The following is a 21,682-nucleotide window of genomic DNA, read 5'->3' as shown; positions in this document are numbered from 1 at the left end:
TGTTGCGTACATATGAGAAACAGCAAGGAAACCAATCTGGCTGGAGAAGAAAGGGAAGATTGGGATGGGGGGAATGTTACTGGAAGGAAAATGAGGTGAGAGGCATCTGGGGAGGAGATGAAAGACAGAGAAGATCCTAAAGGAGCTTACAGGTCATTGTGAGGGCTTAGGCTCTTATTCAGAGACAGAGATGCCTTAAGGGCTTTGACCAGAGAGGCATTACACCATCTGACATACAATGTTGGAGGATTTATGATGCACGGATTTGCCCTCTCTTAAGATACTCCTGGTTAGTAATATTTCTGTTGTGAACAAGAGACTTAGTCCTGCTGAGGCGGGGTGGGGTGGGCTTTCCTTTCAAGCATGTTCAAGTGGTGAGGTTGAATTTTAGTAATTCATTCATCATTCACATCGGTGATTGAGCTGCACCTACGTGCCAGGAACTACCCCGAGCCTTTAGGGATTCAGGAGTAAGACAGACAGGGCCCCTGCTCTCAGGCAGCTTCTCTTACAGTGAAGAAACACAGACAGTAAACAAATGAACAAATAAAAGATTTCAGCTGATGAAAGGGGCTAGGGAGAAAATAAAACAGGGAGATGTAATGATGATGCCATTTTCAGGGGCTACTTTAGATTTCAGTTGGATTTTGAATTTTTTTTTTTTTCAACGTTTATTTATTTTTGGGACAGAGAGAGACAGAGCATGAACGGGGGAGGGGCAGAGAGAGAGGGAGACACAGAATCGGAAACAGGCTCCAGGCTCTGAGCCATCAGCCCAGAGCCCGACGCGGGGCTCGAACTCACGGACCGTGAGATCGTGACCTGGCTGAAGTCGGACGCTTAACCGACTGCGCCACCCAGGCGCCCCTCAGTTGGATTTTGAAATGTGGAACTTAGGCAAAAAATGTTACATGCGTGGAACAATTTACAGTTTACAAATTCAAAGAGGCTGGCAAAAAAAAATGTTAATTATTCTGACTTTTTAAATGAGAAACTGAGGTTCAGTGAGATTAGGCCACATGCCCAAGGCACTAGTAAATGGCAGATTTGGGATCTGAATCCAAGTTTTCTTCAATTTTCAGTACCCGAACATTTCTCACAACATACGCCACTGTGAAACAGACAGTGGGGCTGGGTAACCCTGGAACATGGGATGAGGGGATCGGCAATGGTCAGGCAAGACTAGAAACGTGTGCCAAAGCAGGAAGAGAATGCGAAAGAATAAGAATGGTAGCTGGCTCCTCCTAAGGTCACATAGGACGACTGGTAGGATATAGAGGAGCTAAAATCCCCACATGCCAACTTCTCTTAGGGCCCAGATAATCCGCATCCTGATCTCAACAGAAGGATCCCTGCCTTGGATGGCTGCTCTCAGGCTCCCAACTCTAGGCTGGAGAGAACCGAGGGTCACATGTGGTTTCAATCACTGCATTTATCTGCATCGTTGTCATCATATTTGGAAGATGACTGGACCCTCATTTCTGTCCCAGGCCTCTCCGAATTGTGCAGGGGGTACAGATCAAATCTGGAAAAGCTAGCTCATCAGAAATAGGGAGAGGCTTTGGGAATGTACAGTAATGTCCCACCCATGCCCCCTTCCCCCCTTTATTAAAACAAATCTAAAACAACAAATGTCTAAAATTTTCCACTGGATCATTTCACCCTGCCTTGTTATAACCATGCCCTTCGTCCACGCCCTGCTGGAGTTTTTTTGCAGCCTGAGGGAAGCTGGGAAGTGTCTGTCCCTAGCTCTCAGTCACTCCCATAATAAACAATCACTAAACAGCTTGCTGCCCTAGGCAACTGTTTGTCCTGCTTGGCCAGACCCTGCAGACTTCAGCGAGGGAAGAAGGTGGGTGGGAGATGTACTCTGTAAAGCAGAAATCGGGCTCTGAGGCCCGGAAGCCTTGTTTGGGACCTAGCGCATCTTTGTGGGCCTGGAGGACACCTTCCAGAGGCTGCAGGTCTTTATCTGAGCTAATGAAGTTCCCTGGGGGCAGCTGGAGCTTGGGGCTGCAGTGTGGGAGGGCAGTCCAAAGAAGGACCAACCATCTTGCACTAACTGGAAATAAGGTCATTTCCTGCCTCAAGTTCCCCTTGTACAGCTGGGACAGTTGGCAGTTCTACTAGTCATCCATTCCTAAGAGACATCTCCTTAGAAACCACCACCCCACCGCTACAAAGAGAGGAGAACATCACGTTAGGGACTGGAACCAGCTTAAATTTACCAGTTCCTCTTTAACCATTAGAAAATCTTTTTTTCACTGTGATTGGATCTCTTGGAAGCTCTCTACAGAATAGACTAGGGGCTTCAGGAAGCAAGGAAAGGATGTGCATGTAATGAGAATTTAGAATAGATGTCCTTTCTCAGCACAGAAACAGACATGAATTGCAACGACTCCTCTTGATTATAAGATTTCCTCTTTATTTTTTTCGGGGGGGGGGATTGGGGTGTGTCTCTGGGGACAGAAAAAGCAAAGATGGGCTATGTAGGGAATAAGGGACCTGTTTAAACGCTTGGTAAGAAATTAAAATACTGGTCCTCAGAGGGTCGAAGGTGGGCGGGGAGAGACTTCCTTCTGGTCAGCGGTCGCGTTCTTTGAAGTCTTTCTTTCCTCCCCCATCCCTCGGGCTCGCCTCACCGCTCCATTTTCGAGCATCCTTCCCCAGGAACCCGCACACTCCCTGCCGCCTGCCCGAGGAGGCGTTCCCGGCAGGCAGCCGAGAAGACGGGATTCACGGGGGCGCCCGGGGAGAGCCGGCCGGTCCCTGCCTCGCCGGCGGCCGCGCGCCCTCGGGCGCCTCTGGGCGGCGCTGGCTCCCGGCGTGGCGGCTGCAGGCGGTGCGGCCCAGGCCCGCGTACCGGCCCGGGCGCCCTCTGGGCCGCGGGGCTCGCACCGGGCCGCCCCGCGCTCCGCCCGCCGACCGCGGCCGAGGCGCCCCAGGCTCCCCGCGCCCCCGCGCCGCGCCGGCGCCTCTGCCGGCGGCCGGGGGTTATGAATGGGCGCAGCGGAAGCACCGCCCCCCCCGGACGTGACGCTCGGCCAATGGAAGCGCGGGCTGCGTGGATGGATGAGGTCAGCGCTGTCGTGTCGGGAATGGAATGTGTAAGTGTAACATTCAGAACCGGGTAACATTCGGCGACCGAACGCGGCGGTCGGCGGCGATCGCGCGGGGGCCTGCGAAGCGCCGCTCGGGGCCGGCACTGCCCGCGGGGAGGACGCGCCGCCGCCGTCACCCAGCGCCGCCGCCGCCGCCTCCAGCCGGGCCGCCGCGCGTCCCGGGGGCCGGCCCCGCGAGCGCAGGAGTAAACACCGCCGGAGTCTTGGAGCCGCTGCAGAAGGGAATAAAGAGAGATGCAGGGATTTGTGAGGTTACGGCGCCCCAGCTGCAAGATGCACTAGCCGGCTGAACCCGGGGATCGGCTGACTTGTTGGAACCGGAGTGCTCTGCACGGGAGTGTGGATGAGTTGAAGTTGCTTTCCCGGGGCTCGTTTTCCACGCTGCCGAGAGGAATCCGAGAGGCAAGGAAATCACTTCGTCTTGCCATTGATTGGGCATCGGGAGCTTTTTTTTCCCCCCTCTCTTTCTTTTCCTCCGTCTTGTTGCATGCAAGAAAATTACAGTCCGCTGCTCGCCCGCCCGGGGTGAGAAATATTCAGCCCCGCTTTCTCCCGTCCATTGTGCAACCCAAAGATGAAAGACCGAAGGGGAGAAAGTTAAAGAAATCGCCCACATGCGCTGGATCAGTCCACGGCTTGGGGAAAGGCATCCAGAGAAGGTGGGAGCGGAGAGTTTGAAGTCTTTACAGGCGGGAAGATGGCGGACTGGAGCTGAAAGTGTTGATTGGGAAACTTGGGTGATTCTTGTGTTTATTTACAATCCTCTTGACCCAGGCAGGACACATGCAGGCCAAAAAACGCTATTTCATCCTGCTCTCAGCTGGCTCTTGTCTCGCCCTTTTGTTTTATTTCGGAGGCTTGCAGTTTAGGGCATCAAGGAGCCACAGCCGGAGAGAAGAGCACAGCGGTCGGAATGGCTTGCACCACCCGAGTCCGGATCATTTCTGGCCCCGCTTCCCGGACGCTCTGCGCCCCTTCGTTCCTTGGGATCAATTGGAAAACGAGGATTCCAGCGTGCACATATCCCCCCGGCAGAAGCGAGACGCCAACTCGAGCATCTACAAAGGCAAGAAGTGCCGCATGGAGTCCTGCTTCGATTTCACCCTTTGCAAGAAAAACGGCTTCAAAGTCTACGTGTACCCGCAGCAAAAAGGGGAGAAAATCGCCGAAAGTTACCAAAACATTCTAGCGGCCATCGAGGGCTCCAGGTTCTACACCTCGGACCCCAGCCAGGCGTGCCTCTTTGTCCTGAGTCTGGATACTTTAGACAGAGACCAGCTGTCACCTCAGTATGTGCACAATTTGAGATCCAAAGTGCAGAGTCTCCACTTGTGGAACAATGGTAGGAATCATTTAATTTTTAATTTATATTCCGGCACTTGGCCTGACTACACCGAGGACGTGGGGTTTGACATCGGCCAGGCGATGCTGGCCAAAGCCAGCATCAGTACTGAAAACTTCCGACCCAACTTTGATGTTTCCATCCCCCTCTTTTCTAAGGATCATCCCAGGACAGGAGGGGAGAGGGGGTTTTTGAAGTTTAACACCATCCCTCCTCTCAGGAAGTATATGCTGGTATTCAAGGGGAAGAGGTACCTGACAGGGATAGGGTCAGACACCAGGAATGCCTTATATCACGTCCATAACGGGGAGGACGTGGTGCTCCTCACCACCTGCAAGCATGGCAAAGACTGGCAAAAGCACAAGGATTCTCGCTGTGACCGAGACAACACGGAGTATGAGAAGTAAGTGGCTCGGCTGGCGGGCCTCTGCCGGTCACCCTGGGCCCTGCCCACCTGGGCCAGGTGTGAGGTTGGGGGATGGGGCGCGGCCGAGGGGCCCTCTCTCAGCCTGGGACTGAGCAGCCTGGTTCTGGCGTGTGGCTAGGAGCTGGGGACCCAGAGTTGGATCTCCTCGGGCCAACGGAAAAGCCCGGAGCACTTTCGTGGGCCAAGTAGGCGCCCGTGTCTCCCTCTTGCTTGGAAACCCTTCAGGGCCATGTGTCTCCTATGAAAGGTGTGGGTTTGCTCCAAGTTTGGAGACCGCTTCTTTAGTGGGTGCGGGAGGGTGTTTGTGAGGAGGTCTAGGGCCCCCGGAGAGGCTGTAAATCCACCCATAGTCTGGAGACCTTCCATCCCAAGATTGATGCTTTATTTGTTTTTCTCACGAGCGGGGGCCGGGGGGGGGGGGGGGACTGTTTTCCCCGGGGATTTCCCAGCCTCCAGTTGTCAAATTTCTGTAAGCCTTAAATTTGTGTTAGCGCTGCAAGTGTTTTAATTTTAGCTACTAAACTTTCAGTGCCTGTCTCTCCCCTACCCTCCGGGGCATTGGCCTCTGTGAAGGGATACCTCAAGCTGATCTAGGCCTGTGATCTTTCTTTCTTTCATTCATTCACTCATTCACTCATTCATTCATTCATGTGTATGTTTGTATCCTGTCTCCTTCCTAGGGAGAAGCTGTTTTTAGAATCTGGGCCTCAGCCCCACTGCTGTAAACTCCAGTTGCTAATTTAGATTTTCCTTTCCCTTTTGTCTTTATCATTTGCATGTAAATCGGAGACTTACTCTTTGAATGGGCATGAGATGCCTCCTTACCCTCAGTAGTGAGGCAAGTTTTGTCTAGTTGCTAAGTAACTGAGTTGGATACTTTGTAGCCCTTCTTTCTCTTCCTTTTCCTTCCAGGAACAGTAACTGACACAGGGATTTGGGGGTCAAAGCTAGTTTCCACAAATCTGCTTTAACTGGAGCTTTGGCAGGCCAGTTCCCAAGTCGGTGGGGTCGGAGCCCCAGACTCTCACTTGCATCTGGCTGTGAAAGAGTTAGTGAGCTCCTACAGTGCATTTCCACGTTACGCCAGTTAAAAACCCGAGCAGCCTTGTGCTACCCAGGGAAGGAAGGGGAACCTCTCAGCTGAGTACAAGAGGAACTGGCAGAGGTTGGCAGATTTTGCAATTGATTCATGAAATGCAGAATAGGGGAAACGCTTCGCAGACCTGATTGGCACAGGAAGGGCTACGGTGGGAAGCAGCCCCGAAAATGAAAGGTTTGATTGTTGTCTGTGGATTTCCTCAGACACTCAGGCCTCGGTAGGAGTGATTGGAAGGGAAATTAAAGTCCTCCTATCCTCGATCATAGACAGTGAGAAAGAAAGTATCAAACACTCGAATTCCCCAACCCCCAACACCTCTTGCTTTCCAAGCATAAGAGAAAGCCCGAGGCTAGGGTCAATTGTGAAATCTGTATTTCCCCCTTCTTCAGGGGCAGTTGTGTGTGGATGTTGGGTGCAATTGCAATGGATTAAAATTTTCTCACAAGGGAAACAAACTATGGTTAGTAATAAACTGCTTTGTTTCCACGACATTTACATTGACCTGTTCCTTTGGGTGCTTGTAAGAAAAAAATGCTTGTAGCCTTTCAGGAATTTCTTTGTCTGGCTTATGGTGGAGTAACTCGCAATGAAGTCTAACCCTTCAGTGTCTTCTAAAGCATTCTCACTGAATTTTGTGCAGGGGTCTCGGTGGTCCTCATTCTTCCAGAGCGGCTGGAGCTGAGTTCTCAGTTTAGGAAATCTGAATTGCACATTTCTTTGGGAAACACCCTCAATCCAATAGAACAATCATCTTCTTTACCTTCTTATTCCTCCAAATAAGTATTAAGTCTCTACATTCTCCACTGAAGCTTTTTCTAGAGCTTGGCAGTGAAGGAAGGAAGGGTTGGTTTCCTAGAACCTCTAATTTTTGCCAATTAAATGTAACTAATTTTTGACCTCTTTGGGATCGGGCCAGGAAATCTGACACCCACACTCTTGTTTTGGTTTATGTTTAGAGACCACAAGGGGTCAGGCCCTCAGGATTGGGTCTCATCTGAAAATTGGCATTTAGTTAGGAAACCAAGTTTTTTGCTCTTTCTCCCGAGCAGGGATTTCTTTAGCAGAGGCACTTCTGGGTGTTTTTCATGTTCCCCTTTTGCCTACTTTCCAGCTCTAACCTTGCTCAGTAGGACGGGATGCTGCTGTGGAACGTTTATGTTCATTAGCCTGGTCTACCTGGAGTTTTAACTCCTTCCTCTCCCCGGATTGTCAGAACTCTTGATCACTGAGTAACAGTGCTTGCAAACATCATCGCCTTTTAGTGTTGCCTTTGAAACACATGCAGATAAAGACTGAGCCCTGAAACACCGTGAGAAATGCGCAGCCAGCAACTGCGTGTTGGGCTCAGAACGAAGAGCCGCTCCTTTGCTCTCTGTTGCTTTCTCTAAGTCTGTCTTGTATACCTGAGATGCAGAACTCAAATCCAATGCTAGTGTCCCTTCAGGGTTTTAGAGAAGGAAGTGGTAGTGAAGTTCGGTTGTCCAAGTCATGTAAGTCTGACTTCTTACTTACGACTTTTGATTTGTCACCTTGAACATCAGTTTATCCTTCTGTGGAATGGGCTTTTGACTGCTCCGGGAGAGCTGTACTCATTCATTTGGTGATGGCTTGTGAAAACAGGATCAGTTTTCATCCACTTCTCTTCTTTATTAGCAAGTGCCTCTGAAAAGTCTTCAGTTTAATTTGCTCCCCAAGCAACTGACATAGAAGTTTGCTTTGGTCTTACGGGGTCAGATAATTAGATTGAAAATATATGGTATCATGGCCTAGCTAGGGTATGACAGAATATATATAAGCGTATCAACTAAAAAAAGAAAAAAAATTGCTTTTAGTGAAATTGAGCCTCATTGTGATGATAAAGGTTTAGTGCTAAGGGGTTGAGGACTTCCATCTCACCTGCACTTTTGTGAAAATCAGACATTTATTATTCAAAGTACAAAAGAAAGACACAGAATGAGGGGAAGTACTTTTTCTCCTGTAATAGCAATATTTTTGAGCGCCAGACTTCTAGGATTACATTAAAACATCCATCTTCACGACACCCATAATTAATTGTCATCAGTTACATACATTAACAGATGTCGATGATACTGGCTAAAACAAGTGGCTGCAGCGATTACATGATTCGTAGTGAAGCTTTAGAGAAATTCTGTTTCACTCCTTTGAGCTTCTCATGCATCCTTACAGGGCTCCTATATTTCTTGCATGAACTTCGTAGTTCAAATCCCTTGAAAGGGCATTATTGTGAAGCTTCAAATTTGGCTTTCTGAAATAGAAGAAAGAGAAGGAAATGAGAGGTGGCTTCTATCTTTGACCCCTCCGAGGAAAGCAGTGGCGAATATTTTAAGCAGCTCTTCTGGGAACAGGCAGGATTTTGTGCAGGCCTTTTTGATATCTTTCCCTGTGTCTGCTGAAGCTGTACCTCACAATCTTGGCATTTTTAAGAGTCTTGAAGCTAAGTGATCATTCAGCTTCTAGGATCCTCCTTTCACAGATGTGGAAACTGAGGGATGGAATGTTTCGGGGATTTGCTGCAGGTTAAGAAACTGGTTAGTGGCAGGGGTGGGTGAATTTTCCCCCTTGACATACAGTGCTCCGTCTTCAATTACAGATATACTTGAAAGCCCTCCAGCCACTAGGAGAGCCTTACTGATGCTGTTCTTACGGGATTTCTCTTGGAATCCTCGGGGAAGCTGATGAAGACCTTGGACAAACTTTGAAAAAAGCCCTAGGAACTACATACATGCACAGCCTGTCACAGAATTTTCTGGGTGGATGCACAGCCGCTGGTCAGGGCATCCTCAGACTTCCAAATTCTTGCTGTAGGGCTCACCTTCTGTTTTTCATTGCTGCCTAAGGTGTAGGTGCCTGCAGCTGTTTCGCCTAAGTAGGAGGTTCTTGGACCTTGCATTTTGGACCTAAGGGATTTGGGGACTGGACTGTGACTTAACCTAACAGAGAAGCAGAATACAGATGCAGTTATAGAAAAAGAAAATGTGCACAACAAGTAGTCTTTGTAAATGATTTATTTGTTTACTCCCCATCATCCCAAAGCATATTAACAGACCCCTTGAGCAAGTTCATGAGCCAGCAGTGAACCTTAGGTGAATGCTTTCCTCCTCTGAAATGAAAGGTAGAAATTGTGCTTCTTGGGTTTTAAATGTAAAATATGAGTGCCTTCCCCCCTACTCACCACAGTTGTATGAGAGCACAAAAGCATTTCTAAAATAAACCATACAAGCACAGTTTAAAAATAAAGATAGGGAACATTATGCAAAATTATGAAATTGGCAAATGTGTCTTCTGGTGCCATGGTTCTAGTTCTCTCTGCTCCCCTTTTCTTCCCTCCATCTGAACTTGCTTTCTGGAGAGGACCCAGGAGTCTCATTTACAAGGAATCCCCCAAACAAAGGTAGGGGTGCTGTGTGCTACATCTGGGGACGTTTGCATATTGATTGAGTCCCCTTCAACAAAGGACTTGGTTTAGAGTAGAATCTGACCTAAACTGGGATTCTGCAGGATTTTGTTATACAGCGAATGGCTTGCTCCTGAGGCTTGGACAGGCCAGACCAATGGGAGGCCACCTTTGGTGCTGCTGACTGAGCCAGCAGCTTTAGATGGCACAGACTTGGCAGAGGCGGAAGCTGTCACACCTTCCGCTGGTGATTGTTCTCTTTGCCTACAGACCTGTAGCTCTGCCTCCCCAGAAGACAGTGCTAGAAAGTCACCTTGAGTATGCTAATATCACTTCAAAGATTGCACTGGATGCGGCCTGGCTGCTTTGCTCACAACCATCTTGCAAGGTGTCTTGTGAGGCCATTTTACAGATGTGTAAACTGAGACCACAGGTGGCACAGCTCATAAGTGGCTGAACTGAGACCACAAAGCCAGGTGTTCTGGCCCCGGTTATCCGGTTCTCACTGAGGCCTGCTGCTGCCTCTGCACAGCTGCTCAGGGTGAACCAGGTCAGGCTAAGTGGTCACTGGATTCTGCAGTCTCCTGAGTGTGTTCCATGTGCAAACGTGAACACCGGGCTCATGTGTCCGTGAGCCTAGTGACTAATTGCTTTCCCTTGGAGGCTCTTTCACTTGTGACCACATTCTTTTAATAAACAGGGACTCCCTCAAAACTGCGAGATTTGTTGAATGCCTGTTATTTGAGCCTTTCAACAACGGTGTGAGGTGGGTTAAATCCCCATTTTACAGATTAGAATGCAGGCCGGAGAGGGGAGAGTAAGGTGCCCAGAGTCACATGTGGTGAGTCAATGGTGGCGTTCTAACGGGGGGTCGTGGATTCCCGAGTCCGTTCTTTTTTCCTCTACAAAATGATACCACCTTAAAGGATCTAATGAAATTTCTACCTTATGCTATTTATTATGTTTCTTATGTTATTTATTAGTGAGTGTAGTGTGATCCAGGTATTGGTGGATCTTATCTTTGTTTCCACTGCTTTTTAAAAACACATGTTTCCCAAGGAGAAAATTTGGCTCAGGGATGTGATCAAGGGCCCCTAATTTTGACATTTAAGCATTGAACTCCTTAAACCCTTCCCATAAAAGCAGATTCTGCTTTTAGTTCTCTCCTAGAGATCTTCCAAAAAAGAAAAAAAAAAGCGAGGAAAAGGGACAATGGGTGACCTTTGCCCTCACCGATAAAGTTCAGGGTTTCCCTTTCTAGTTGTAAGTGAACTGTGAGATGGCACAGCACTGACTGTCGCCCTAGGTAAACAGCATGTTCCAGTGGAAATGGGAGACCCAACGGAAGTTTCCATTTGTGAAAGAAATGCACCACACCACTGCTTCTGGGTCCTCAGGCTCTGTGAAGAGGAGCAGTGCTTAAGATATTGTAAAAGTCAGGGGTGCCTGGGTGGCTCAGTCAGTTAAGCATCCAACTCCGGCTCAGGTCATGATCTCGTGGCCCAGTCCGTGGGTTCGAGCCCCGCGTCGGCCTCTGTGCTGACAGCTCAGAGCCTGGAGCCTGCTTCAAATTCCGTCTCCTTCTCTCTCTGTCCCTCCCCTATTCTCGCTCTGTCTCTCTCTCTCAAAAATAAATAAACATTAAAAAAAAATTATAAAAAAATATTATAAAAGTTACCGAGTGCCTTTGTGGAAAATTGGGAAAATAGAGAAGATATAAACCTGCAAACAAATTCCTTCTCTAATCCCCTTGACAAGAGCTCCCTGTTAGGGAAAGTAACCACTATGATCAAGCTTCAGTGTAGCTGGCCTGTGAGCATACACGCCTTTATGAGGGTATCATTGTACCTCTCGGGTCCAAGTGCTTCATATGGATATGTTAGTTACTATTAATTAATAGGAAGCAAATCATGAATTCCACACATTTTCCTTAAGTGCCTTGTTTGTGCCAGACGCACAGGGGTTGGAGCTAGGGCTGCAGCCGCGAACAAACCACTCGACTCTCCTTCTCATTCCGGTCCGTCGGTCTTGAAGTCAGACGTCAGATGTTTTTTTGCATGTTGCTTTTCTCTTTACATTATCCAAGAACATTTTCCACTTCTACTAAGTAGGAAAATCCTATTAAAATATTAAAATCGGGTGTTAATGGCTGCGTGAGGTTTTTCACTAACCCGTAGCTGGTGCCATTTACATTTTCTTAAGAGATTGGTTGTTGATTATTTCTCATTTTTATTATTACAAATAAGAGTTTTTTTAGTGTTGGTTTTTTTATTATTATAATTGTTATTGTTTATTATAAGTAAGTCTGTGGTGAATTTCACTGTCGTATTCGTCTCCTCACCCCCCCCCCCCCCCGTGAGGTCTCTCAGAAAACATGGCAGAACTTCCTCTCCCCACCCACCCCCCAACCCAGTCTTTTTGAGAGGAACAGCTATTTTTGAGGGGAGGCTGTGCACCCATTTAGTGAAGTAGCCATCATTAAATGGCTGCCTAGATAAACATTTGTAGGTGTTAATTGGTCCTGCAGGGGGTCTTTGAAGCTCCCACAGCTTCTGCTCCCTTTGAAGTTTTGTTTTTGCTGGAGCCAGAAACCTGGGGGAGCCTCTCACTGAGCAGGCGCCCTCAGACTGCCTTCTCCTCACAGCCTTCCCTCAGGCCTGACCTGAGTAGATGTCATTCTCTCAGCGAACAGTATCACTTCGTCAGAGCCCTGTTTGTATTTCCTCCTTATTATTTGTATATTATTGTTGACTCCACGGTGCCTTGGAGGTGGATTGGGGCATCCACTTAAGGTCTGGACTCCTCAGTGCAAACGAGGCCCTCGTCCAAGTGATTTAAAAACCAAGACTGAAAACAAAGCCGGCCACCAGTTTACGACTAGTTCCGTTCAGGGCCTTCTCTGCATCGTAACTGCTTTGAACAGCAGTGGGATTTGTGGGGATACAGGGCCTCATTTTGTGTGCCTTCTAGTCTTCTTGGAGAACCTTTAGAAGACAGCCTGTGACCCCAGACCGAGGAAGGAAGTGACCCCCACAGATTCATGGATGAGGTGCTCACCCTCTGCCTCAGTTTCCATATCTGTGAGTGGAGACCCTAACACTTGCCTCACAGGGTCGTTAAGGGGTTCAGATGAGGCGGTGTGTATGAACCTCCCTTGTAAATGCTAGTGTGTTCTGCAGGGTGGTGTTATTACTAAAAACCATCTTCCTGCCATTTTCTAATCAACTGTAGTGGTTTGCTTAGTTTCATCACTTGGCTTTTCTTTTTTTCTTTTTTAGTTTTTTTAAGTTTATTTATTTTTGAGAGAGTGAGAGATGGAGCAAATGGGGGAGGGGCGTGGGGGGGGGGAGAGAGAGAGAGAGAGAGAGAATGAATATCCCAGTCTGCTGACTGTCAGCACAGAGCCCAGTGCAGGGCTTGAACTCATGAACCATGAGGTCATGACCTGAGCCAAAACCAGGAGTTGGACGCTTCACTGACTGAGCCACCCAGGTGCCCCATCACTTGGCTTTCCTTAACTTAAGTTTCCTTAACTCTTAAGTCCCAGAAATAACTCTGCTCCTCTTTTCCTTGGCACCTAATCCCCAAGAAATGGTGGTAGGCACCCGGGAAACATAGCTGCTGTGTCTGTGGGCTGTGGAAAGACCTACACAGGGCCTTCAAGCTGCAGCCTACAGGTGGCATGGGGCAGGGACAGGGTGGTCTCTGGGGCCATCAGGCCCTTCCTTGACTCCACCTTCCCCAAGTTCCCTGGTGGGCTGTTCCAAGAATACAGGTTACCTTTCTGCAGTTGACTTGTGCGCCCTCACCGGCCGAGGGTGACATTTGTGAAGGACCCGTCGTAAGAATGGAGCTGAGCTACGCAGTAACCTCCCTGGGCTGGTTCGGCAGGCCCTTAGGTTGCCAAAAGCAGAAAATTACTCAGGTCACTTTAAGCCACAGGATTTATTTGAGGGGACGTGGAACAGACACTCGTCTGGAACTGCTCCAGGAGGTTCTCAGAACTCAGCAGAATACCCTTCTTCCCACTCTGCACCTTGATATCTCCCTTGGCTAGCACCCCTGTTCCTGTGTGTGTCTGCCAGCTACTGCCCTGTCTTTCCTGAAAACTCTTGTCCAGGACCGGGAGGAAACCAGGCTGGTTGACTTTACTGGCCATTGTTACTCCTTCTGGGGAGAGCCGTTCACAGTTGGCCACACCTCGGGTATGATGGTGATCTCATCAGTTAAAAGACTGCCCCGCCACTTTGCCGCTCTAGATTTAAGTGGCCATCCTTTTGCAAAGAACAGCCTAAAGTTGCTTCCTGGAACAGGGGACTGTGGTTAGGGGAAGTTGGCGGTGGCAGGCACTGTTGAAGCCATATCCTGTTGGCATGACATATTTGAGCCCAGATGAGACGGCGATAATGGCAATAGCAACTAATCCTTCTTGAGAGTGTACTGTGTGCCTGGTGATGGGCCGTATCTCCTTCAGTCTTTATGCCCACCCAGCAGGAAGATACGCATTTTGGATGCCTAACCGAGACAGAGGGTCTCTGTGAGTCACTTACCTGAGAGCGCACACCTGGGATGTGACCCCGGCCCGCCCGGCTGCTGAACCCGCCTTCTTTCCCACGGCTCCTTACTGCTTCTGCACAGCTGGACTTGATGTCAGAAAGACCACATCCTCACCCACAACAGTGTGATCGATTATCCCTTGGACTTGCCCCCTAGTATTTATTTAATCTTACTTTAGAGAGACAATTCTAAGCAGTTTGGCAGTCTGGTTTCTCAGCCCACAGTAGATTAGAAGCAGTAAAATGGAAAAAGGGGGGGATTCTTGCGGACAGATCTAGGAGGACGGGACAGCCGGCGATGTGAACGTGAGGAAGCAGGCCAGGGAGTTATAAACCGTAATGCCCAGAAGAAGGAAAGAAGCACTACAGTTGGAGAACAGCTGGCTCAGTGCCCGAGACAGTGTCCTAGAGACTCTGCGGGAGTGTCCCTGTAAGCCCCACCGCCTAGTGCCGCGCCTGTCACAGGCATGGCTGCTTTAAATATCCGATGAACGACACTGTGGGCCATCGTTTATGTACGCCGTCCTTTGTTAAAGAAAGTAGAGGAACAAGTAGTGCGTTTTATAACTTTTTCTTTTAACCCTGACGGTTAAAAGCAAAGTGTTTTGCTGCTCCTAAGAGTAAGTTCTCCATTTGAAAATGTGTCTGCCAAGCCTAGGAAGTTCCCCAAGGGCTCTAGATACATGGGGTGCCCTCGGAATTAGCATTGAATTTCTGGGTGTTTGTTGCTAACTCAGATTTCTTGGGGTTTATGACACATATCAGTACTTTAAAGTTATGAGAAATGAAAAGTTTCCTGGTATTGCGGTGTGGGCCTGTGACGCTAGCTACTCTTGATTGACTAATACCCAGAGTGACTTGGGCCGTGGGCTCAGGTGAGAGAGTGGCCCCGGGCCAGTGCTGGCCGGCTTGCCCCAGGTGTGGCACACAGAGGTTGGAGATTGGAGAAGGGAGGTGCCCATGAGAGGAGAGGAGGCATGAAGTGTGTGGCTGAGGGGTCGTCCTGGCGGGCGTGTCAGAGCACGTGACGTCAGCTTGCTTTGCCTTTCCCCCCCCCCCCCCGCACCCAGGGGTGCCCGGGATGGGCACTGATGGGTGGGGGTATAACATGGATTTCACGCTTCCTGCATGTGGTCTGGCACCTGACAGGTTGGTGGAAATCACCACAGCCCCTGACGGAAACTACGACCTGCCACCACCCTGGCTGGACTTGCCTTGGAGGCTTCTCCTAGTTTGACGTGATATCAAGGTGGGGTTGGTCCAGCTCTGCCTGCCTGTCCTGCAGCCAGCCCATGGCAGAGCCCCTTTCCTCCTCCTCCCTCTCCCCACATGCCCTTTTCTGTCCTTCTTGGAAAGCTCTCCCCGTGCTCCATTTTTTCTTCTTCTACAGTTACTTCCTGATGCCTCAGATTTGGTCAGATTCTCCTGGTATGTGCTCTAACAGAACGTGTAATACTTGGCTGCAGCTACTGTTTTATGCTCATTTAACTATTTGTTTTTCTCTTTTCTTAGTAGATTGTACAGGCCCTGAGGGGAGGATTCGTGTTGGTTTTTCAGTAATGTACTCAACAGATATTCATTAAGCACCTACTGCAGGCACAAGGATTCAACAGTGCGCCAAACATCCCCGCCCTCTCGGCGCTCCCCCTCTAGTGGCTGGAGGCTGGCAGCTGCCGGCGATGGCACGTGTTAGAAGGTGCCAGACGGCTGCAGAGAGAAGCAGCACATGGCAGGGAGTAAGGCAGTGGATCTCAGCCTGGGTAGTTTCTGGAAATGGGGCCTGGGCTCTACTTGTGGCCAGACTGTAGGGACGAAGTTCTAGGTTTTTAAAAAGCTCTCACCAGGTGATTTGGGGGCACCATGCAAATGGGGGTGAGGGAAGGTTTTGCAGTGTTAAGTACGGAGGGGAAGGAAAGCCTCGTTAGGAAGGGCCATTGAGCTCAGTGGCCCTTACATTTCCACATCCTAGCACTGTGCCTGACCCACCCATACCAGGCACTTAGTTCTGGCTGGGTAAGTGAAAACAACTTACATTTATTTAACTGATGGAAACGTTACCACCGCTGACTGTGTATTCAAAGTACGGATTCTCTAGACGCCACGATCTGGTTTACGGGACAGACCTTCCCATGTGCCCTCCGGGTTCATTGAATCACTTGTTGATTCACCCAGAATTTCTTTTCATTTTCGTTTTTTTTTTTTTTTTAACTAAAAGAAATATGTTTTATATATATTTTTAAGTAACTTCTACACCCAATGTGGGACTCAAACTCACAACCCTGAGATCAAGAGTCACACGCTCTACCGACTGAGCCAGCCAGACGCCTGTTTCATTTTCATTTTCAAGGGGATGTTTCTATCAATAGACTTTTTAACCCTAAGGTAGTTTCTCTCTCTTTTTTCTTTTTTTCTTTCTTTCTTTCTTTCTTTCTTTCTTTCTTTCTTTCTTTCTTTCTTCTCTTTCTCTTTCTCTTTCTCTTTCTCTTTCTCTTTCTCTTTCTCTTTCTACCGTTCTGTTGGGTAAGTGTGTTAGTGAAACCAAATTAAAATGAATTGAGCAGGTTTGCTGCATAATATGAATCTAAATAATTTATTGTTATACGAGAAGCCGTTATGGTCTTTTTATTATTTAATTTTAACAGTCTGTAGATATTGAGACTTTTTGTTCCTCCTTAACTGCAATTTTTCTCCGAAATGGTTGGTCAGGTATAACTTTTGGCTTGTGTTTTTCGCTCAGGTTACTTCCAAATTCTGTTAACTGATATTGAAGCATTGCCCCAGAGTATATAATAACATAGTGCTTAATTGAGCCATCAGGCTTCTAATGAATTCATACTGAGATTTATCATTTAATTAAAGAGCAAAGGGGAGAAAAAGCAAAGGGAAAGGTGTATGATTGTTTCTCCCACTGGCCTCCATTTCCTGCGTTTACAGTCTCCTGGTTTGTGTTAGCTTGTGTGTGCAGTATCGTGTACAAGTGCTGCAGGTGTAGAGAGAAATAAAATGGAGGACGCACTGTATCACAGTTACTTCTAATGGGTCTCAAAAATTGATTCAGCCTTGGTGGCAATCATATGGCCCTTGATTACATATGAATTATGTTTCATGTTTTTACAAAGCTTGGTGAGGTCACTCACCAAAATTATTGCTAGATCTGAATATCTAAGCCAATCTGAAGACCTAATCACAGGGAATCTCATACTGAAATGCTTTTGCTTTACTGAGAGGTGGAGAATAAATTTTTCTTGAAAACACCATTTCTTATATGCTACATGGCTCCTTTAAAATTCACACTGCATTAAAAAAGCTACCTGTAAGCAACACCTTTCATGATAACTGCACTTTTAAGTATGCAAGTGTAATATTGCCAACCTGTAAATGTAGGGCAGTCTTTTATTGATTCAAAGAGTGGAAATGTATAATATTTTCCGTATTTAGGTTGGAGAGTTATATTACTTTTTTTTTTTTTTTTTTTTTAAAGTGAACAGTATTTTGTGTTAAGATAAAATTTAGGTACCTCTCTGTTTGGTATAGTATAGTTTAAAGGCTTGGAATGATATTTCCTTGTGCTTCGTTTAGATTTAGCCGTGTCTAAGAAGTAACCCAAGTAGGACAAAAGAGGCCAAAAAGATTAAATATCAAAATAAATCCTTCTTTAAACCAATATATAATTGACATTTAACATTGTATTGGTTTTAGGTGTACAGCATAATGATTTGATACATAACAGTTTTTTTCTTGTGATGAGAGTTTTTAAGATCTTTCTTAGCAGCTTTCCAGTATATGATACATTCTTATTAACCATAGTCAACATGCTGTATATTGCATCCTCGGGACTTATTTATCTTACAACTGGAAGTTTATACCTTTAGACCCCTTTTACCCATTTGCCTATCTCCCACCTCTTGTCTGTGGCAACCATCAATCTGTTCTCCATATCTATGTTTGGTTTGTTTTAGATTCTGCATAGAAGTGAGACCATACAGTATTTGTCTTTCTCTGACTTATTTCAGTTAACGTAATGCTCTCGAGGTCCTTTTGTATTGTTACAAATTGCAGGATTTTCTTCTTTTTTTAGGACTGAATAATATTCCATTGTGTATCTATCCCACGTTTTCTTTATCCATTCATACGTGAATGGGCACGTAGGTTGTTTCCATGTCTTGACTGTTGTAAATAATGCTATCAGAATAAATCTTCAGTTTTTATAAAAATAAGTCAAGAAATGAACATTCTTAAATTCAAAATACAAAGTAGATATTCTCTGGGAGTACTGGTGACTGTTGAGCCTCCTTGGGCCTCAGTCTCCCTCATCCGGTTTTCTTGCACGGAGACTTATGAGCTCATGGCTGATTGCAACTTCTGTACACATACATTTGTGTCCGTAGGTCTCTCATATGTTTGTCTGAGGATGGTGTTCAGTCATGGTACCAGATAGTTTTGTCTGGAAGACAGAGCCATAAGATCATGGAAATAACCTTAAAGATTCAGTGTAACTCTTGCATTATACAGATAAGGAAATAGAGACCCAGGGAAGTTGGGCAACTTGCCCAAGGTCACGTAGCCAGTGGTGACAGAATCGGAAATGGAACATGCATCTCTTGACTTCCAGCCAAGTGTTACATGGAGATTATATACGTGGGCTCTGGAGAGTAGTGGCTCGATTTCCAGTGGCGGCTCTGCCACTGTGAAACCTTGGGCAACTTTCTTCTCTGCGTCTGTTTTTTCACTGGTAAAATGGGGAAAATAATAGTCCCCACCTCATAGTGTTACTATGAGGATTAAATGAGTAACGTTACGCGTTGTGCTTCCAATGGTATTTGGTACATAGTAAGGGCTCAGTCAATAACCACTCTTAACCATTGCCTTTAATCTGATCCGTTAAAACATGTTACACTGTGTATCATTTCAGACTTAGCGTTTGTGTGTGTTTATCATTGCTTTCATTTCATTTCTTTTATTTGACCTATCTGTTTACAGCTCATTATAATTGTAGTGCGCAATATGATACAGCAGCTTGCCAGTCATATAGGTGCTCAAGGTGGTTTGGCAGGTGCCCAGAATTCCAACCACCTGTTCTAACTGTTGCCAACATACGATAGATTTTCATCTCCAGGAAGGTGTTCAACCAAGAGTCCGAATCATTAGTATGACTCTGTGTCTTTAAAAAAATTCTTTCTCCTTTTACAGAAGTGTTATGTTTCCTACTGGTTCTGTGCAGCTGAGCAATCACATGGGTCTTCCTGTCCCTGCCTCTTGGAAATGCATTAAAACAGTGGCAGATGTACCAGTGGGATCACCTGAAATGACTTTCCGGGATAAACCTGGGCGAGATGGAGAAGATAAAACTAGTTTTTCTTCGCCAGCAATTCTGTGATCCCATCACTGTGCAGTACATAGCAAGTCAGGAAGCGTTAACAAGGAATACCTCTCTACTCTCCACAATCTGCATGGCTATTAACAATCAATGGCTTTTCCTTTAGGATGGCCTTACCAGCAGTAACAGTGCCTGTCCTCTAACTGTAGTCGGGGTGAACGTTAGGGAGGAAATTTTAGCCGGTGTTTGGAAGATCTAGGTGGCGGGGGGTGTTCAGGCACAGCATAAGTTACATTTCCATCCTTTCTGCAAGGGGACCCAGCTGCAGTAATGCACAAACATATCGTAAGAGCTTTTCCAAAATACCAGTTTTGCCACCAAACCCAGATGTGATCTGCTTCCTACTGGATTCCACACGGTAGCAGCCCTCGCTGTGATTGGGATATACCACCAGTGAAATCCTGTCTCTCGGAGCTTCATCATATCAGAACAAATGAACAAACATGTTAGAACGGCATTATATCCTTGTGGTAAATCACAGAATCACAGAGGGTTCTCTAATGTCAGCTCTTGGAAAAGGGACTCTGCATATGTTTCACTAAGGGTAAGTGAAGTAAGGGTATATACACAGGAAGCAGTGTATATATTTTATTCACAAGGTTGACTATAGGTATTTGTATTTGTCTGTGGAATAAATATTCAAACTCTAAAAGTTTTTTTTTTCTGGAAACATTCCTGAGTCAGGTGTTGGATATTATTTTCTGCCAAGAGTCAAGGTGCTATTTTTTTAAAAATACTACTTTTTTCATCCCACCCCTTCCCTTTCTTTGTCCCAAAATCTTCTTATCTCTTCTCCACAAAGTAAAAATGGCCTTTCTTTCTCCTGGTAAGCTGACTTGTAGATTCAGGTAGCAGATTGATAAGAATACCGTATTGTATTTTCAGTGAACTCATTTCATTAGATGAGGTGAATTAATTGGATTTTTTTGACATGTCTCTGAAAGTAAAATTCTCGCTTTTGAAACTCCGGGGTATCATGGCTTGGACGTTTTCTCAGTTTGCTCCTATTCAGGACCTGGTACAAGACCTGTCATTTGAGGCTGTCATTTGAGTTCCCCTTGGGGGTATAGAAATGGTCTAGCGAATTTTCAGAGAGCAGAACATAAATCAGCCCGCTACTTGGCCTGCCCTTCAGTCCCGGGCATTGTCTGGTCATCACCAACCTCATCAGCAGAAGCCTGGATGAAGCATTTCTCTGTCCACACAGGGCAGGTGAGATGGTAATCTAAGGGACTCTGGAGTTTTTCTACCCGCCACCCCCATCCTCTCACCCTGTGTAATTTTAGGGATCTGGGCATGCAGGCTTTGAGGGTCCTTCTTCTGTCCTGTCATGACAGGGCCCAGAGAAACTCTAGAAGTTAGGCTGAGGCAGGTTTAAACCTCAGATCATTCTGCCTTGCCTTGCAATTACTTAGTTCTTGTCTCTCTAGCTTTCTGTGCCTTCCTGGGGAAAGCTGGCCCCTCTTCTTTCCCTAGGGTTTACCCACCCCTGCAGTAGTTGCTCGACGGTGCCTCCTATATCTGATTAGCTCGCCGTCCGTCCTCCTTTCTTTAGTCTAGAAATTCCTGAACCAAAACAGATGGAGGAAAGGCTATGGTACATTCTAGAATTCTTCATCTTTTAAAGTTTTTTTTAGTGTATGTCTTTTTCAAGTACAGATCAAGAGGGCCAGACCAATATATGTACGTATATTTTGGGATCAAAGTATACAGCACCTCCTTTCACGGTGGAAAAATGTAGCCAATAGGCTCTTTCTTTCCACCATTTGTCTCCAAATACCTTTTAATCACAAAGTTACTGGGACATTTCACACTTTATATTCTACTTGCATTCAAAGTCCATTGTAAGTTATGAGTCTGTAGAAGTCAGATTTAAGTCAGGTCATAGTCTTGAATGTCAGTCAGCTGAGAGAGAACAGAGATGGTGTGTATTTCTTTAGAATCTGTTTCCCTGGCATCAGCACAGTGCTGAGCATGCAGTAGGTCCTCGAGAAATACTTGCCAATCGATTGTCTTTTGGTCATGGTGGCCTGTGGTACAGAACAGAAGACTTTGGAACTGAATTATCAGGATCCTTTAATTTTGTTTGGAATCAGCAACCCAGAGGGGATGTTGAATAGGGAAATGTGGTTAGAAGAATTCCTCCTTCCTGCTCTCCCCCTTGAGGTGTGAAATTAGAGATTCACCGACATCACACGATGATTTGCAGCTTTGGAATAAGCTGTGTCTTTGTCATTTTAGCTGTGAGTGGGTTCCCGATCATAACTCTGTAATATCCCTAAATGCCCGCTTTATGGAGCCTGAACTGCACTGTATGGCGTGGGACAGGCCTCGGTTCTTGGCT

The 21,682-nt window shown here is 46.7% G+C and overlaps 1 protein-coding gene across 1 annotated transcript in view; it reads left to right on the top strand.

Moving 5' to 3' along the window:
• The first annotated feature begins 3,254 nt into the window (after window positions 1-3,254).
• Window positions 3,255-21,682, top strand: part of EXT1 (exostosin glycosyltransferase 1) — a 288,303-nt gene continuing 269,875 nt past the window's right edge. Inside the window, exon 1 of the mRNA XM_047074129.1 lies at window positions 3,255-4,867. Coding sequence (XP_046930085.1) covers window positions 3,906-4,867 — 962 coding nt within the window. The 5' untranslated portion in view covers window positions 3,255-3,905. The remainder of the gene's footprint in view (window positions 4,868-21,682) is intronic.

This window comes from Lynx rufus, unplaced genomic scaffold (genome assembly GCF_022079265.1).
Source record: "Lynx rufus isolate CCGP_SWC_20201006 ecotype Redwood Valley unplaced genomic scaffold, mLynRuf1.p SCAF_12, whole genome shotgun sequence".
Taxonomy (NCBI): domain Eukaryota; kingdom Metazoa; phylum Chordata; class Mammalia; order Carnivora; family Felidae; genus Lynx; species Lynx rufus.
The sequence above is the reverse complement of the archived record's forward strand: the minus strand, read 5'-3'. Positions and strand labels throughout refer to the sequence as shown.